At 42.6% G+C, this 18,559-nt stretch overlaps 1 protein-coding gene across 3 annotated transcripts in view; it reads right to left on the bottom strand.

The window, feature by feature from the left end:
* ANKRD12 (ankyrin repeat domain 12) overlaps positions 1-14,610 on the bottom strand; it is a 129,914-nt gene extending 115,304 nt beyond the window's left edge. For all 3 annotated transcript variants that reach the window (XM_038747530.1, XM_038747528.1, XM_038747529.1), the window contains exons 1-2: positions 14,520-14,610; positions 812-949 (exon numbers count right to left, since the gene is read on the bottom strand). In XM_038747530.1, coding sequence (XP_038603458.1) covers positions 812-898 — 87 coding nt within the window. In that variant the 5' untranslated portion in view covers positions 899-949; positions 14,520-14,610. The remainder of the gene's footprint in view (positions 1-811; positions 950-14,519) is intronic.
* Between the last annotated feature and the right edge of the window lie 3,949 nt (positions 14,611-18,559).

Raw genomic sequence — 18,559 nt, 5'->3', positions numbered from 1 at the left:
CGCCTGTCCCGCCATCAACCCCCGGCCCACGTCCTCTCCCAGGCCTGGAATGCCCTCCCTCTGCCCATCCGCCAAGCTCGCTCTCTTCCTCCCTTCAAGGCCCTACTGAGAGTCCACCTCCTCCAGGAGGCCTTCCCAGACTGAGCCCCTTCCTTCCTCTCCCCCTCGTCCCCCTCTCCATCCCCCCATCTTACCTCCTTCCCCTCCCCACAGCACCTGTATATATGTATATATGTTTGTACATATTTATTACTCTATTTATTTATTTTACTTGTACATATCTATTCTATTTATTTTATTTTGTTACTATGTTTGGTTTTGTTCTCTGTCTCCCCCTTTCAGACTGTGAGCCCACTGTTGGGTAGGGACTGTCTCTACATGTTGCCAATTTGTACTTCCCAAGCGCTTAGTACAGTGCTCTGCACACAGTAAGCGCTCAATAAATACGATTGATGATGACAGGGAATAGAAGAGAATCCAGAACTGAACCAGAGAATACCGAACTGGTAGACCACTGGCGAAACCCACTACATTTTTGAATCCCAAAGAGCACTGGTCCATGCCACCCTTTATCTAGATGAAATAAATGTTTGCATACATACTATGTAGTTATAAAATAAGCTCCATGGCTGTATCTTCGTTAATACGACCAAAAGCCTCTTTTTTATAAAAATGACTTGTTACTCATTTAAAGTACTGAATGGTGTATTTCGTTCTGGTCTATCGTTTCTTTGCTTCCCAAGGGAGCAAAAGCACAGTCAGTGCAGCAGAAACAGTCAGAGTAGTATAATCTGAACTAGAATTATTTTACCTTTCTTCCAGATGGTTTCTCCACCATGTTTCCGTCACTGTCAGAATTCTCACTCTGAACTGGTTTTGCGGACCCAGATTTGGGCATTTTATAGCGGTTCAGCTAGCTGTGTCCCGAATCAATCTTCTCATCATGTATCTGCAAAATAAGGAATACATTAGGTCTAAAAAGAATAATGGTACTTAAGTACTGTGCCAAGTGCTGTTTTACCCACTGCGGTAGATACAAGTTAAGCAGATTGGACACATTCCCTGACCTGCAGGGGCTCAGAGTCTTAATCCCCATTTTACAGATGAGGTATCTGAGGCACAGAGAAGTTAAACGCCTTGCCCAAGGTCACACAGCAGACAAGCGGCAGAGGCGGGATTAGAACCTAGTTCCTCAGGCTCCCAAGGCCGTGCTCTTTCCACTAGGCCAAGCTGCTATATTAGAGCTAGTCAGTGGAACCTGTTAAAATACTTTCCTAAATGAGGTTTTGTTGTTATTACGTAATGCTAGCCAACCTCGGTTTTGCCAACATAATTATCTTCTCTTTTAAAATCATATCTCCTCCAAGGGATATGATTTTAGTCTCCAGATTGATACCTCCTTGTGGGCAGGACACATGTCTAAATCAAATCAAATCAATCGTATTTATTGAGCGCTTACTCTGTGCAGAGCACTGTACTAAGCGCTTGGGAAGTACAAGTTGGCAACATATAGAGACGGTCCCTACCCAACAGTGGGTGGGCTCACAGTCTAAAAGGGGGAGACAACCACTTCCTGAGCTGAGGGCGGGGGTCTTCCTTTCATTCAGTCAATCGTATCGACTGAGCGCTTACTGTGTGCAGAGCGCTGGACTAAGTGCTTGGGAATAATAATAATAATGATGGCATTTGTTAAATGCTTACTATGTGCAAAGAAAGCACTGTTCTAAGCGCTGGGGAGGTTACAAGATGATGATGATGATGATATTAAGCAAGGACTGAGCGCTTGGGAAGTAATAATAGCAATAATAATAATGATGGCATTTGTTAAATGCTTACTATGTGCAAAGAAAGCACTGTTCTAAGCGCTGGGGCAGTTATAAGATGATGATGATATTAAGCAAGGACTGAGCGCTTGGGAAGTAATAATAGTAATAATAATAATGATGGCATTTGTTAAATGCTTACTATGTGCAAAGAAAGCACTGTTCTAAGCGCTGGGGAGGTTACAAGATGATGATGATGATGATATTAAGCAAGGACTGAGCGCTTGGGAAGTAATAATAGCAATAATAATAATGATGGCATTTGTTAAACGCTTACTATGTGCAAAGAAAGCACTGTTCTAAGCGCTGGGGTGGTTATAAGATGATGATATTAAGCATGGACTAAGCGCTTGGGAAGTAATAACCATAATAATAATAATGATGGCATTTGTTAAATGCTTACTATGTGCAAAGAAAGCACTGTTCTAAGCGCTGGAGAGGTTACAAGATGATGATGATGATGATATTAAGCATGGACTGAGCGCTTGGGAAGTAATAATAGTAATAATAATAATGATGGCATTTGTTAAATGCTTACTATGTGCAAAGAAAGCACTGTTCTAAGCGCTGGGGCGGTTATAAGATGATGATGATGATATTAAGCAAGGAATGAGCGCTTGGGAAGTAATAATAGTAATAATAATAATAATGATGGCATTTCTTAAATGCTTACTATGTGCAAAGAAAGCACTGTTCTAAGCGCTGGGGCGGTTATAAGATGATGATGATGATATTAAGCATGGACTAAGGGCTTGGGAAGTAATAATAGTAATAATAATAATGATGGCATTTGTTAAATGCTTACTATGTGCAAAGAAAGCACTGTTCTAAGCGCTGGGGCGGTTATAAGATGATATTAAGTATGGACTGAGCGCTTGGGAAGTAATAATAGTAATAATAATAATGATGGCATTTGTTAAATGCTTACTATGTGCAAAGAAAGCACTGTTCTAAGCGCTGGGGCGGTTATAAGATGATGATGATGATATTAAGCATGGACTAAGCGCTTGGGAAGTAATAACAGTAATAATAATAATGATGGCATTTGTTAAATGCTTACTATGTGCAAAGAAAGCACTGTTCTAAGTGCTGGGGCGGTTATAAGATGATGATGATGATATTAAGCATGGACTAAGCGCTTGGGAAGTAATAATAGTAATAATAATAATGATGGCATTTGTTAAATGCTTACTATGTGCAAAGAAAGCACTGTTCTAAGCGCTGGGGCGGTTATAAGATGATGATGATGATATTAAGCATGGACTAAGCGCTTGGGAAGTAATAACAGTAATAATAATAATGATGGCATTTGTTAAATGCTTACTATGTGCAAAGAAAGCACTGTTCTAAGCACTGGGGAGGTTACAAGATGATTCACTCATTCATTCATTCAATCGTATTGATTGAGCGCTTACTGTGTGCAGAGCGCTGGACTAAGCGCTTGGGAAGTAATAATAATAACAGTAATAATAATAATGATGGCATTTGTTAAATGCTTACTATGTGCAAAGAAAGCACTGTTCTAAGTGCAAAGAAAGCACTGTTCTACCATCTCTGTTGAACTGTACTCTCCCAAGCGCTTAGTTCAGTTCTCTGAACACAGTAGGTGCTCAATAAATATCACGAATTGAAGAGGGCTTCCCTGACTAAGCCTTCATTTCCCCTATTTGCCCTCCCTTCTGTGTTGCCTACACACTTGAACCCTTTAACTACTTTGAACTTCACCCCGCCACCACAGAATTTATGTACACACCCACCTGAAATTTATTTTAATGTCTGTCTCCTCTAGTATGTAAGCTCCTTGCGGACGGGAATTGTATTTATCTACTGTAATAATAATAATGGCATTTGTTAAGCGCTATGTGCCAAGCACTGTTCTAAGCGCTGGGGGCGGGGGATACAAATTGTTGCCAATTTGTACTTCCCAAGCGCTTAGTACAGTGCTCTGCACATAGTAAGCGCTCAATAAATATGATTGATGATGATGATGATACAAGGTAATCAAGGTTGTTCCACATGGGGTTCACAGACTTAACCCCCATTTTACAGATGAGGTAAAAGTCACTTCACTTTACAGAGAAGTGAAGTGACTTGCCCAAAGTCACACAGCTGACAAGTGGCGGAGCAAGGATTAGAACCCATGACCTCTGACTCCCAAGCCCAGGCTCTTTCCTGTATATATGTATATACATATATATGTATATATATGTATATATACACCTGTATATATGTCTATATGTTTGTACATATTTATTACTCTATTTATTTATTTATTTATTTATTTTACTTGTACATATCTATTCTATTTATTTTATTTTGTTAGTATGTTTGGTTTTCTCTCCCCCTTTTAGACTGTGAGCCCACTGTTGGGTAGGGACTGTCTCTATATGTTGCCAATTTGTACTTCCCAAGCGCTTAGTACAGTGCTCTGCACACAGTAAGCGCTCAATAAATACAACTGATTGATTGATTGATTGATTTCCACTGAGCCATGCTGCTTCTCTATTGCACTCTCTCCAGTCCATAAGCTCATTGTGGGCAGGAAACCTGCCTTCCAACTTTGTTTATATTGTACTCTCCCAAATGCTTGGTACAGTGCTCTGCATACGGTATAAGCGCTCAATAAATATGATAGATCCCAAGTTCATAGTAAAGTGTTCCGCATACCGTAAGTACTCAATAAATACCACTGATTGATGGTTAGATACTTCCCCTCCGCATCTTTGGTTGGCTCCCTTTCTACCTGTTGCTCCCTAATTGTGATGACCCCCCAAACGTCTATTCCAGGCCCCCCACTCTTGTCACTTTACACTATTTTGCTCAGGAAACTCATCTACTTCTACGGCTTTAGCCTTAACCTCTTTGCAGATTCATTCATCCATTCATTCCATCGTATTTATTGAGCGCTTACTGTGTGCAGAGCACTGTACTAAGCGCTTGGGAAGTACAAGTTGGCAACATATAGAGGCAGTCCCTACCCAACAGTGGGCTCACAGTCTAGAAGGGGGAGACAGAGAACAAAACAAAACATATTAACAAAATAAAATAAATAGAATATGTACAGAGTTATAAATACATACAAACATACATAAATACCGTATTTATTGAGCGCTTACTGTGTGCGGGGCACTGTACTAAGCGCTTGGGAAGTACAAGTTAATCAATCAATCAAATCATATTTATTGAGCGCTTACTGTGTGCAGAGCACTATACTAAGCGCTTGGGAAGTACAAGTTGGCAACATATAGAGACGGTCCCTACCCGACAGCGGGCTCACAGTCTAGCGTTCAACCCTTACTAAGCGCTAAGCCCTGTGCTAAACAACAATGGTATTTGTTAAGCCCTAACTAGGTGCTAAGCACTGTTCTAGGCGCTGGGGAGGATACAGGGTGATCAGGTTGTCCCACGTGGGGCTCGCAGTCCTCATCCCCATTTTACAGATGAGGGAACTGAGGCCCAGAGAAGTGAAGTGACTTGCCCAAAGTCACACGGCTGACAAGTGGCAGAGCAGGGATTAGAACCCATGACCTCGGACTCCCGAGCCCAGGCTCTTTCCACTGAGCCACGCAAAATAGGTTGTCCCACATGGGGCTCACAGTCTTCATCCCCACTTTACGGATGAGGTCACTGAGGCCCTGAGAGGTGAAGTGACTTCCCCAAAGTTACCCAGACAGCAAGTGGCGGAGCCGGGACTAGAACCCATAACCTCTGACTCCGAAGCCCGGGCTCTTTCCACTGAGCCACGCTGCTTCTCTAACAACAGTACTGGTGGTACTAGTTATGTTACTCGTTGATCACATACTACGTGCCGAGCACTATACTAAGCATCTGGATGGTCAGAACATCAGTGACACGGTCACCATTCCACAAGGAGCTCCCGTTCTAAGTGGGAAGGAGCACAGGCATTTTATCACTTTCCAGACAAGCCCGAAACACGGAGAAGTGAAGTGACTTGTCCAGGGTCACACAGCAGGAAAGTGGCAGAGCTGGGATTAGAACCCAGGTCTTCTGGCTCTCGGGCTCTGAGGTTCTTTCCCCTAGGCCGCCCTACACTTTCCCCGCTCCTGGAGGGGCATCCTTTGCCACTATCTCCCACTCCAACACTAGATGCGGTAAGAAGGCCTTGCGACAGATAAATTTCTTGATAAAACAGGTGAGGCGGAGGACAAGATATCTCCCCAACCTCTCACGCCGGTGCTCCTCTGCAATCTCTCATTTCCTCTTGCCTCCAGAATATCTCCACCACTTCCACATTCCCACAGCAGCTTAGGTTCGATAAGCCCGAAGTAAACTCTTCACCTTCCCTCCCAAATCCACTCCTCCAACTAACTTTCCAATCCCCGCTGAAAACATCATCAGCACTCGTGTTGCTGAAGCCAGTAACCTTGGTTTTATCTTGCTTGCTCTCTTTCGACTCAATCAGTGTGTCACTCTGCACATAGTAAGCGCTCAATAAATACGATTGATTGATAAGTATTTCCTCAACGACATTTCCCGGACCTGTCCCTTCCTCTCCACCAAAAGAGCCATCGCCCGGTCGAGGCACTCGTCATACCCCGGCTAGGCTACGGTATCAACTTCTTCATTAGTCTCCAAATTGCCGCTCTGCTGCTCAAATCAATCAATCGCATTTATTGAGCGCTTACTGTGTGCAGAGCACTGTACTAAGCCCTTGGGAAGTATAAGTCGGCAACATCTAGAGACAGTCCCTACCCAACAGTGGGCTCACAGTCTAAAAGGGGGAGACAGACAACAAGACAAAACATACTAACAAAATAAAATAAATAGAATAGATATGTACAAGATAAAGAAATCATTTTTTCTAAAATGCCCGAACACCTCCCCGCTCCTCAAAAGCATCCAATGGTTTTCCAGTCCACTCCACATTAAGCGGAAACTTTAAGCTACACTACCAGAGAAGCAGTATGATGTAGTGGATAGCGCACAGGGCTGGGAGTCAGGGGGTCTTGGGTTGTAATTCCGGCTATGCCGCTTGTCTGCTATGTGACCTTGGGCAGGCCACTTCACTTCTCCATGCCTCAGTTACCTCATCTGTAAAATGGGGATTGAGACCATGAGCCCCACATGGGACGGGGACTGTGCCCACCTCAATTGGCTTGTATCCACCCTGGCGCTTAGTTCAGTGCCTGGCACATAGTAAGCACTTAACAAATATCATTATTATTATTATTAGCTCCCTCCTTACTTATCAACTCATTTCTCCCACTCAACCCAGCTTGCATTCTTCATTTCTCTGAAGCCCCCCTACTCATGAGTTGTCTCATTCAACTCTCCTGCTCTTGACCCCTGTCTAGAACTCACTCCCCCTTCAAATCTGCCAAAACACAGCTCTCCCCCAAAGCCCTCTTGAAATCTCAGCCTCCTCCAGGTGGCTTTCCTTGATTAATTCTTCTTCTCTCTACATCCTCTCCTAATTATCACCTCAACATTTTAGGCACTTTCAGCCCCCATAGCACTTTTGTAAGCATCGCTATGCCTACTGTACTAGTCAAGTACTTATTCACCCACCTATCAGTCCATCAACAGATCATTTTGTCTGTCCCTCTCATTAGATTGTAAGCTCCTTGAGGGCAGGGACTGTGTCGCCCCACTCCACTGAACTCTCCCGAGCACTCAGTATAGTGCTTGGCGCACAGCATGTACTCAATCGTATTTATTGAGCGCTTATTTTGTGCAGAGCACTGTACTAAGCGCTTGGGAAGTACAATGAATGACATATTCTGAAAAATGTTCATTTCCTTTGAAAAACATTTCCACAATATAATTTCCCCATCTAAAATGTTGCAGATGAATAAACACCAAGAGCTTCTAATACCATTTCTTTCGTCTAAGCCCACTGGATGGAGGCCATTAATCTTCCACTCCTGGACACGTATAATCCTATATAAATAACGGAAGTATTAGTAAGCACTTCCTATGTGCCATCATCATCATCATCATCAATCGTATTTATTGAGCGCTTACTGTGTGCAGAGCACTGTACTAAGCGCTTGGGAAGTACAAATTGGCAACATATAGAGACAGTCCCTACCCAACAGTGGGCTCACAGTCTAAAAGGGGGAGACAGAGAACAAAACCACACATACTAACAAAATAAGATAAATAGAATAGATATGTACAAGTAAAATAAGTAGAGTAATAAATATGTACAAACATATATACATATATACAGGTGCTGTGGGGAAGGGAAGGAGTTACCATCATCATCAATCGTATTTATTGAGCGCTTACTGTGTGCAGAGCACTGTACTAAGCGCTTGGGAAGTACAAGTTGGCAACATATAGAGACAGTCCCTACCCAAGCTCTATCCTGCCAAGCTCTGTTCTAAAGTCCTAGGGTTGATACAAGATAATGAGGTCAGACACAGTCTCCGTCCCACACTGTATTAGCAAGGGGAAGATCAGGTATGAATCCACATTTTCCAGATGAGGAAACTGAGGCACAGAAAAGCTGAGTGACTTCCTCGTGGTCCCGCAGCAGGCAAGAGCCTGGTTTAGAACCCAGGTCTACCAGGATCGTGGTCTTTCCACTAGGCCACACTGCTTCAACGCTTGCGGCCTTCACAACACAGAGATTTCAGAAACTACTGCCACTTTTCTCTCGAACTACTCTGAGCTGTCCACTTCTGATTAATGTATTCAAATGTGAGTACGTGGGAAGCTGACACATTACAAAAGTTGCATTGTACTTCTGAAATTTACAGTTGCTTTTTATGGCCAGCCCTACCCTTCCAATCATTCCGTCTACAGTCCCTCGTCTTTGGTTCTTAGTGGACTCTTTCCACTTGTTATGATTCTTGATGACGTGCTGCTGATTTTTCAAAACCACACTAATAGATGCACAGAGACTAAAATATAAATATACACATACATATAAGCCGAAATCTACAGGGAATTTTGTCTGAAAAAGGGCTCACCTGCAGTGACTTTACACCTCCTCATCAAAGTCTATATTTTTCAAAGAGGGGAGAAAGGAAGTTGGAATTTACAACTGTAGATTTTAAGTAATTATAAATATAATTCTAACTATGTTATAATAGTGGCATGACCATACTGAGCTCGGCCTGTTATTTATTATGTGACCATTTTCTGGCTTTTTCAATACAATAATCAGTGTCTTTTTTGTTACTATACATTTAACGTTATCCAGTGCTGCAAAATAGGAATAATACTATTAATAATGATAAAGAAGCAGCATGGCCTAGTGGAAAGAGCAGAGGCCTCGAAGGCAGACCATCTGTGTTCTAATCCCGGCTCTGCTAGCCTGCTCTTTAGGAAGTCACTTAACTTCTCTGTGCCTCAGTTTCCTCACCTATAAAATGGGAATTCAATATCTGGTCTCCCTTCTACTGGGACTGTAGTCCCTTTGTGGACAGGCATTATATTTATATGCACATACTCTATCTACTACAGCGCTCAGTAGTGCTGGGCATATAGAAAAGCGCTTAACAAATATCATAATGATTGTTATTGAATGTTATTTAATTCTGCATTATAATCCACCTCAAAGCCAGAGCCAAAATACTGGGTTCAAAGAACACCTTCAAATTCAAAACTGCATGCATGTTAAACCTCTGTTTTGTGAGCACGCATATGCGTGTGTGCGTGTGTGATATATATATCAAACTTAAAATTGAGAAAACCATTTTAGTAGTCAATTTGTTAAAAAATACCAGAATTATTGGTTAAATTCACTGCTGTTCCCTAGAATCATTCCTCAACTCTGCAGTTAGTCATTACCTCTGCTCACATCAGCCATTTTCTTACTTCCCATGAAGCAAAGACTTTCGTCACATTATGCATTAAGATAACATTTTTCTGATCCTTTGATTCAAGGTCTTTTATGAGACTACTCTGATCTAGCTAACCTGCTTTGTCTTCTTTCAGCAAAATGTCCCTTCCTTTTCTCCAATTTTAAGACGTTTTTCTAAAGCTTGAAAGGTAGCTAATACATTCAAGTAGACTGGCGAAAGTTTTGCAATATCATTAGATAATCCTGAAGGACTGTCTCTATGTGTTGCCAACTTGTACTTCCCAAGCGCTTAGTACAGTGCTCTGCACACAGTAAGCGCTCAATAAATACGACTGATTGATTGATTGATTGACTCCATTATAGCATAGGTCCATGAGGGGCAGGGAGGTCTGAAAATTGGGCCTTATAATCAGCTTGCCGAAGATGGAGTTCTAAACAGAAAAATAAAAAAAAACTAAAAAAATTAAAAAAAAATTTTTTTAATTTAAAATTTTTTTTTAAATTAAAAAAATTAAAAAAAATTAAGAAATTTAAAAATTTTTAAAAAATAAACAGAGTGATCTAGCTAACCTGCTTTGTCTTCTTTCAGCAAAATGTCCCTTCCTTTTCTCCAATTTTAAGACGTTTTTCTAAAGCTTGAAAGGTAGCTAATACATTCAAGTAGACTGGCGAAAGTTTTACAATATCATTAGATAATCCTGAAGGACTGTCTCTATGTGTTGCCAACTTGTACTTCCCAAGCGCTTAGTACAGTGCTCTGCACACAGTAAGTGCTCAATAAATACTATTGATTGACTGCCCCTTCCTTCCTCTCCCCCTCGTCCCCCTCTTCATCCCCCCCATCTTACCTCCTTCCCTTCCCCACAGCACCTGTATATATGTATATATGTTTGTACATATTTATTACTCTATTTATTTTAGTTGTACATATCTATTCTATTTATTTTATTTTGTTAGTATGTTTGGTTTTGTTCTCTGTCTCCCCCTTTTAGACTGTGAGCCCACTGTTGGGTAGGGACTGTCTCTATATGTTGCCAATTTGTACTTCCCAAGCGCTTAGTACAGTGCTCTGCACATAGTAAGCGCTCAATAAATACGATTGATGATGATGATGATGATTGATTGACTCCATTATAACATAGGTCCATGAGGGGCAGGGAGGTCTGAAAATTGGGCCTTATAATCAGCTTGCCGAAGAGGGAGTTCCAAACAGAAAAATTAAAAAAATTAAAAAAATTAAAAAATTAAAACTAAAAAATTAAAAAAATTAAAAAAATTAAAAATTAAAACTAAAAAAATTAAAAATTAAAAAATTAAAACTAAAAAAATTAAAAATTAAAAAATTAAAAAAAATTTAAAAATTTAAAAAATTTAAAAAATTAAAAAATTAAAAATTTAAAAAATTAAAAAAATTTAAAAAAATTAAAAATTAAAATTTTTTTTTAAAAAATAAACAGAGCAAGGAGTACCTTCCACCAACTGCCAGTTATGGCCCATTCCACCAAGCTCCTAAAACAGGTGCATGCACTGGCATGAAGAGTCAAGACACCCATCTCCATTGTTTGGCCTCTGCCCGTGGCCTCCTTCTGTGACCTGCAACTCAGAGCCTGTCACATTTACCGCCAATGGGGGACTGAGGACAGATATCCTGTGCTCTTCCCTGATCCCAAGTTGACCTGTCAACATCTATGGGACTCTGGTTCATGAACTACATTTGTTCTAAATTTTATGGTGCTTAGGAAGACCCTGCAGGGGTAGATCATTCGATCCCGTGTTTATTAAGCGCATACTGTGTGCAGGGCGCTGAACCGAGCACTTGGTAAAAAGAATAATATAATTTCACTCTGGGTGTCTCGATGGTAGTCCCACCCTTATTTGCTAGGTGTTAAAATATCTGCAAATTCCAGGCTGGGAGATATCTTTGAACTCTGCGGAGTTGTGCACTGAAATGTTAGTGCGTCCCTGGAGAGCGACAAATGTCCAAAAATCCTGCTAGAATATGCGCACTTGGACAAGACTCAACAAATAGGCTACTTTCAAGGTTCTACTGTGAAAAATCAAGATTCACCTGGGAAATTGTATGAGCTTGGTAAAAATAATAATAGTAATAATTACAGTATTTGTTAATCACGGTGTAGCAGATAAAGCCTGGGCGTCAGAAGGTCATGGGTTCTAATTCCAGCTCCGCCACTTGTCTGCTGTGAGACCTTGGGCAACTCACTTCACTACTCTGTGCCTCAGTTACTTCATCTGTAAAATGGGGGTACTGAGACTGTGTCCAACCCTATTTGCTTGTATCCACCCCAACACTTAGTACAGTACCTGGTACACAATAAGCGCTTAAATACTGTAATTTAATACTGACATTCTCCACTTAAGCCCTCTTTTCCCCTACTCCCTCTGTCTGCGTTATACACACACTTGGATCTGTACCCTTTCGGCACTCGGTATTCACCCCACTTTCAGCCCCTGGGCACTTATGTACATATTCATAACTTATATGAAAGTCTGTCTCCCTCTCTAAACTGTAAACTTGCTATGTGCAGGTAATGTGTCTAGCAACTTTGTTGCGCTGTACTCTCCCAAGTGCTCAATTAAGTGCTCTGCACACAGTAGGTGCTCAATAAATACCAATGACTGATTGAATGGAGCTCTAAAACTCTACTAGATCCACGAAACAGCGAACTGAGGTACTCACAGGATATGCACTCCTATGGTTTTATTAGATCTATTCCACATAAGGAGTGATTTTTTAAAATCCTGAACTTCTTTAGGTAAAGTGAGCTGTAGACCTCCCCGGGATGTCTCTCTCCCTCCCACCAAAGACCTTAAATAATAATAATAATAATAATAATAATTATGGCATTTATTAAGTGCTTACTATGTGCAAAGCACTGTACTAAGCACTGGGGAGATTACAAGGAGATCAGGTTGTCCCACGGGGGGCTCACAGTCAATCCCCATTTTACAGATGAGGGAACTGAGGCCCAGAGAAGTTAAGTGACTTGCCCAAAGTCACACAGCTGACAACTGGCAGAGCCGGGATTCGAACCCATGACCGACTCCAAAGCCCGGGCTCTTTCCACTGAGCCACGCTGCTTCTCTTTGGACCCCCTTAACATTTAGGAGTCAAGGTAATCATTCTGGGTGTTTCAATGGTAGTCCCACCCCTATTTGCTAAATGCCAAAATGTCAGCATATATACACTGGAATGTTACTGTGTCCCTGGAGAATGACAAATGTCCAGAAACCCTACTAGAATAGGCACTTAGACATGACTCAATAGTCTGCTCTACTTTTTAATAATGGTGAAAAATCAAGATTCCCCTGGGAAATTGTATGAGCAAATAGCAAACAGCAGTGAGAAGTAGTAGAAGTGAGATTCCATTAAACAATTAAAGACAAAGACTTCCTTCACATGCAAAGGAACATAGAGAGAGATGTTTGGCATAGCGATATTCAGTGAATTAGGTCAATATTTGTTGAGACTGGCATATTTAATATCTGCTTCATCATATACCCTGCCACCCTATAAACATCATGCATCAACAGTACACAAATCAAAGTAGACTTTCCACTTTCTGCATTATTCAAATAGTTGGCGAAGCTCAGCGTCAGGCGCAACAATCCAAAGTAAGCCGCCAGCTCAAAAATCTAATCCGATCCAATATATCGGGCCCCACATCTGCACAGCGGACGATTCTACCCAATCAGAATAAACAGTCAACATGTGTACTGAGCACCTACTGTGGGCAGGGCACTGTACTATCATCATCATCATCAATCGTATTTATTGAGCGCTTACTGTGTGCAGAGCACTGTACTAAGCGCTTGGGAAGTACAAGTTGGCAACATATAGAGACAGTCCCTACCCAATAGTGGGCTCACAGTCTAAAAGGGGGAGACAGAGAACAAAACCAAACATACTAACAAAATAAAATTAATAGAATAGATATGTACAAGTAAAATAGAGTAATAAATATGTACAAACATATGTACATATATACAGGTGATGTGGGGAGTACAACGGAGCACCGCAGCCTAGTGGAAAGCGCACAGGCCTGGGACTCACAGGACCTGGGTCCTAATCCTGACTCTGCCACTTGCCTGCTGTGTGACCCTGGGCAAGTTACTTAATTTCTCTGTGCCTCAGTTCCCTCTTCTGCAAACTGGTGACTCAATACCTGATTTCCTTCCTATTTAGACTGTTAGCCCCATGCAGGACCTGATGATCTTCTATCTACCCCAGCACTTAGTACTGCTTGGCATATAGTGAGTGCTTAACAAATACTACAATAATTTATAGACATGACCCCCTTCCTCAATGATATTACAGTCAAATGGGGAGACAGACACCAAGGTAATAACTGCAGTATTTGTTAAGTGCTTACTATATGCCAAGCACTGTACTAAGTGCTGGGGTGGATACGAGCAAATCAATACGAGCAAATGGGTTCACAGTCTTAATCCTCATTTTACAGATGAAGTAACTGAGGCCCAGAGAGGTGAAGTGACTTGCCCATGGCAACACAGCAGACAAGCGGCAGAGTTGGAAATAGAACCCATGACCTTCTGACTCCCGGGCTCCTGCTCTATCCAGACAACAGCTTTGGAGAAGAAGAAAAGGGGAACATGTATATGAGTGAGTGTATGGATAAGAGAGTATACATAAGATATACTGGTGTGTATATACAAGATACATATGGGAACTAGTAAGTGACAAAACAAAAATGGAAGTTTGAGGTAGAGGCATAAAATCTTGGGAGATTAGAAATTAACCAGGGAAAATCTCCTAAAGAAGACGTCATTTCAGAAGGACTCTGACGAAGGGGAAAGCTAGGAGCTGACAGATTTGAAGAGGGAGGAATGGGATTTAATTCTCAAAAAAGACAGGAAAACAAAATGTGAAAGGAAAACGGTACCAAGAGTGGAGCTTCAGTAGTAGGTTTCAGTCTGCAGTGGCCAGACTTTCTTCTTTTATTTTGCTCAGTACTGGTCAAAACAGCATAAGCAAATCTAAAAAAGGAAAGTATAGCATTACAAACATGATTATGAATAAGAACATGCAAAAATAAGTCAGATGACAGCAAGACCTTATTCTGCCGGCATGTGAAAAATCAATGATGCTATCACAGAAAAACAGTGAAATTAATTAAAGCCTATATGATGGTGGAAAACAAAAATCAAGACAATGCAATAAGTCATTTTTAAGTCTGTACATGTAAAGTTATAAGCAATGGTACGGCATGTCCTTGTAGAAGATTTTATTTTTGAATCTTTATTGCATTTGCCACGATTTTGGCTAATGGCAGATAATAGCGTGCAAGAGAATAAAAACAAGTTTAGCAATTCTACTGGGCAAAGTACAGCATATGATTTATGTGGAAAAGGCTTACTACTGTTAATTACACAAGCAGAAAGCCAAGGATTTCAGCCTCTGCAGACAAGAGGAGAAAGTTTCCCAACATTGCCTCCTCTCATTATTTACACACCAGACACATAAAAGGGCCTAACCTCACTTAAATAATAATAATAATAATAATGATGGCATTTATTAAGTGCTTACCGTGTGCAAAGCACTGTTCTAAGAGCTGGGGAGGTTATAAGGTGATCAGGTTGTCTCAAGGGGGGCTCACAGTCTTAATCCCCATTTTACAGATGAGGTAACTGGGGCCTAGAGAAGTTAAGTGACTTTCCCAAAGACACACAGCTAAGTGGTGGAGCCACGATTTGAACCCATGGCCTCTGACTCCAAAGCCCGTGCTCTTTCCACTGAGCCACGCTGCTTCTCCAGTGAAGACCGTGGACAATCTAAAGCCCCTAGAGGCATGGAGCTCCCTGGCTCACCCCACTCCCATTTGGATCCCAACCCAAGGAAAGTTTCAGACTGTGGCATTCCAAAGGCAGTCCGGAACTGAGCAAAAACTGGAACAATCTCCAGCTTTGACTCTGAGGGGTTCCACGGCCCGGGTCTGGTTGTTTTCCAGAGTCGAGGACAAAGTCCTAGCAGTTTAGGAGTCAGCAGCACATGCTTAGGAGTGGCCGCATCATTTCTCTTCACAAAGAGGGCACTGCCACGATCCACTTGAAGCTAAGTCCAGGCTTATGTCTGTCTAGCACCTTTGTCTGGAATGCCCCAAATCAAGCAATGCTAGCTAATGAGTGATCACTATGGGCAGAGCACTGTACTAAGCCTTAATAAATGCCACAATCACTATTAAGTGTTTGGCAAAATACAAGACCACAGATTATTTTTGTATATTTTTTTTAAATAGTATTTCTTAAGCATTTACAAGTGCCAGGCGCAGTACTAAGCGCTGGAGTAGATACAAGATAGTCAGGTTGGACATCGTCCATGTCCTAACATGGGGGTCACCATCTTAATCCCCATTTTACAAATGTGGTAACCGAGGCACAGAGAAGTTAAGTGACTGGTCCAAAGTCACACAGAACAGACAAGGTGCACCCATGCCCATCATCCCCGTCAGCTCTTCCGTACATTTCACTCTCTTCTCAGGCCCCCTGTTCCTCCCCCACCTCCATCCCTCACCCCCAATGATCAGGCCTCCTACTTCATTAGTAAAATTAACTCTGTCAGGTCTGAGCTCCCCAAAGTCACTCCTCCCCCTTCTCCAACCCCCCCTGCTCTCAACCCTCTCCGCTATTCTCCCATCCTTCCCAGCAGTATCTTCAAATGAGATCTTCTCCCTCCTCTCAAGTGCTAGTCCATCCACCACCGCTTCAGACACCATTTCCTCTCATCTTATGAAATCTCTCGCCCCGTCCCTCCTCCCCTTCTTAACTTCCATCTTCAACCGTGCACTCTCCACTGGTTCCTTCCCCTCTGCCTTCAAACATGCCCACGTCTCCCCCAACCTAAAAAAACCCTCTCTTGACCCTACCTCCCCTTCTAGTTATCACCCTATCTCCCTCCTACCCTTCCTTTCCAAACTCCTAGAATGAGTCGTCTACAGTCGCTGCCTCAAATTCCTCAACGCCAACTCTCTCCTTGACCCCCTCCAATCTGGCTTCCGTCCTCTACACTCCACTGAAACTCCCCTCTCAAAGGTCATTAATGACATCCTTCTTGCCAAATACAACGGCTCCTATTCTATCCTAATCCTCCTCGACCGTTCAGCTGCCTTCGACACTGTGGATCACCCCCTTCTCCTCAACAGACTCTATCCTCTCCTGGTTCTCCTCATCTCTCCGGCCGTTCATTCTCAGTCTCCTTTGCGGGCTCCTCCTCCCCCACCTCCCATCCCCTTACTGTAGGGGTTCCTCAAGGGTCAGTTCTTGGTCCCCTTCTGTTCTCTATCTACACTCACTCCCTTGGTGAACTCATTCGCTCCCACGGCTTCCACTATCATCTCTATGCTGATGACACCCAAATCTATATCTCTGCCCCTGCTCTCTCTCCCGCCCTTTAGGCTCATATCTCCTCCTGCCTTCAGGACTTCTCCATCTGGATGTCTGCCCACCCTCTAAAACTCAATATGTCCAAGACTGCACTCCTTATCTTCCCTCCCAAATCCTGCCCTCTCCGACTTTCCCATCACTGTAGACGGCACTACCATCCTTCCCGTCTCATAAGCCCACAACCTTGGTGTCATCCTCGATTCTGCTCTCTCGTTCACCCCTCACATCCAATCCATCACCAAAACCTGCCAAAACTCACTATCAGAGTTGGTGGAAGTGATCCCTGCCCAAAAAAGAAGGGAAGCAGTGTGGGATTCAGACTGTGAGCCCCACGTGGGACAACCTGAGTGCCTTGTATCTACCCCAGCACTTAGAACAGTGCTAGGCCCATAGTAAGCGCTTAACAAATACCGATCATCATTGTTATTAGAGATCATTATTATTAAAGAGTTTACGGTATACAGGATGGCACATTTTGCATGGGGATGCTACAACCCCACCTGAGCCCAAAGGTTTTCACCTTGACGGCAGCTCAACCAAGATCCCCACCCTTGGAGTGTACTGGACCCTTCTGCGCTTTCCGAAACCTTGGGAAAAAGAGAGCTTTGGCATAGGCATGCTAGTCTACCAGGGCTGGGTCAGACCCCATGCTAAAGAAGTTTCTTTCCTCAGCATTTCTTCTCACTCCTCGGATCTGTTTACTTGCAAAAATATTCATCACTATTTATTCTGCCACAACTGTAGAGAAACTTTTTCTTTCCCAGGAAAGATAATTACTGGCAGAAGCTTATTAAAAAGAGGCAACTATCACATGAGGCTTCTGGAACAGGCAAGAACAGCAACCCCAAAAGGACACCTTTTCTTCACTGAACATCCTGCTTCTAGCCCCAGGGTAACAGAATCTCCTGTGAATTCCAAAACAATTGCCCCTTGCCGCCCTCCCTGACACCAGGGCAGGAATGAGGCAACAGCAGTTCAGATAGCATTCCCAGCTTTCCAGGTGTAGGACGGTTTGGGGAAGAACCTGGGATAGAGTTCGTAGGTATATCACCTGCCTACAGCAAGCTTTCAGTCTAAAGGAGGAGCCCGACATTACTGTAAGTGATTTGTAGATATGTAAGTAAGAGCTGTGAGGCTGAAGATGTGGCGAATCCCAAATGCCCAAAAGGCACAAATCCAAATGCATAGGTGACACAGAAGAGACCGTGTATCCAGTCTACAGTAGGCCAAGTAGTGGGAGGATATACAACGGCTGGAGGGGAAGTGGTAAAACTGTCCTCCCCAAACAGAACAAACACTGGGAAGTTAGAAATCCTACCCCAACTGCTGCTAAAATTGCAGTGGCTGGAAATCCCAAGGAAAGAAGGAAATTAGCTGACGACAGGTCCTATCTGCACTAAATGCACTATTCCTATCCCACCTTGTTGACCTTGCGGCCTCCTGGCTCACCTCTCTCCAGTCCATTCTTGACTCTGTTGCCTGGGTCATTTTTCTAAAAAAAAACATTCAGTTTTCTTCTTCCCATCTCCAAAGCTTGCCCATC

The sequence above is a fragment of the Tachyglossus aculeatus genome, chromosome 5 (genome assembly GCF_015852505.1).
Source record: "Tachyglossus aculeatus isolate mTacAcu1 chromosome 5, mTacAcu1.pri, whole genome shotgun sequence".
NCBI lineage: Eukaryota > Metazoa > Chordata > Mammalia > Monotremata > Tachyglossidae > Tachyglossus > Tachyglossus aculeatus.
Note: the sequence above shows the minus strand (reverse complement) of the source record. Positions and strands in the feature narration are given on the sequence as shown.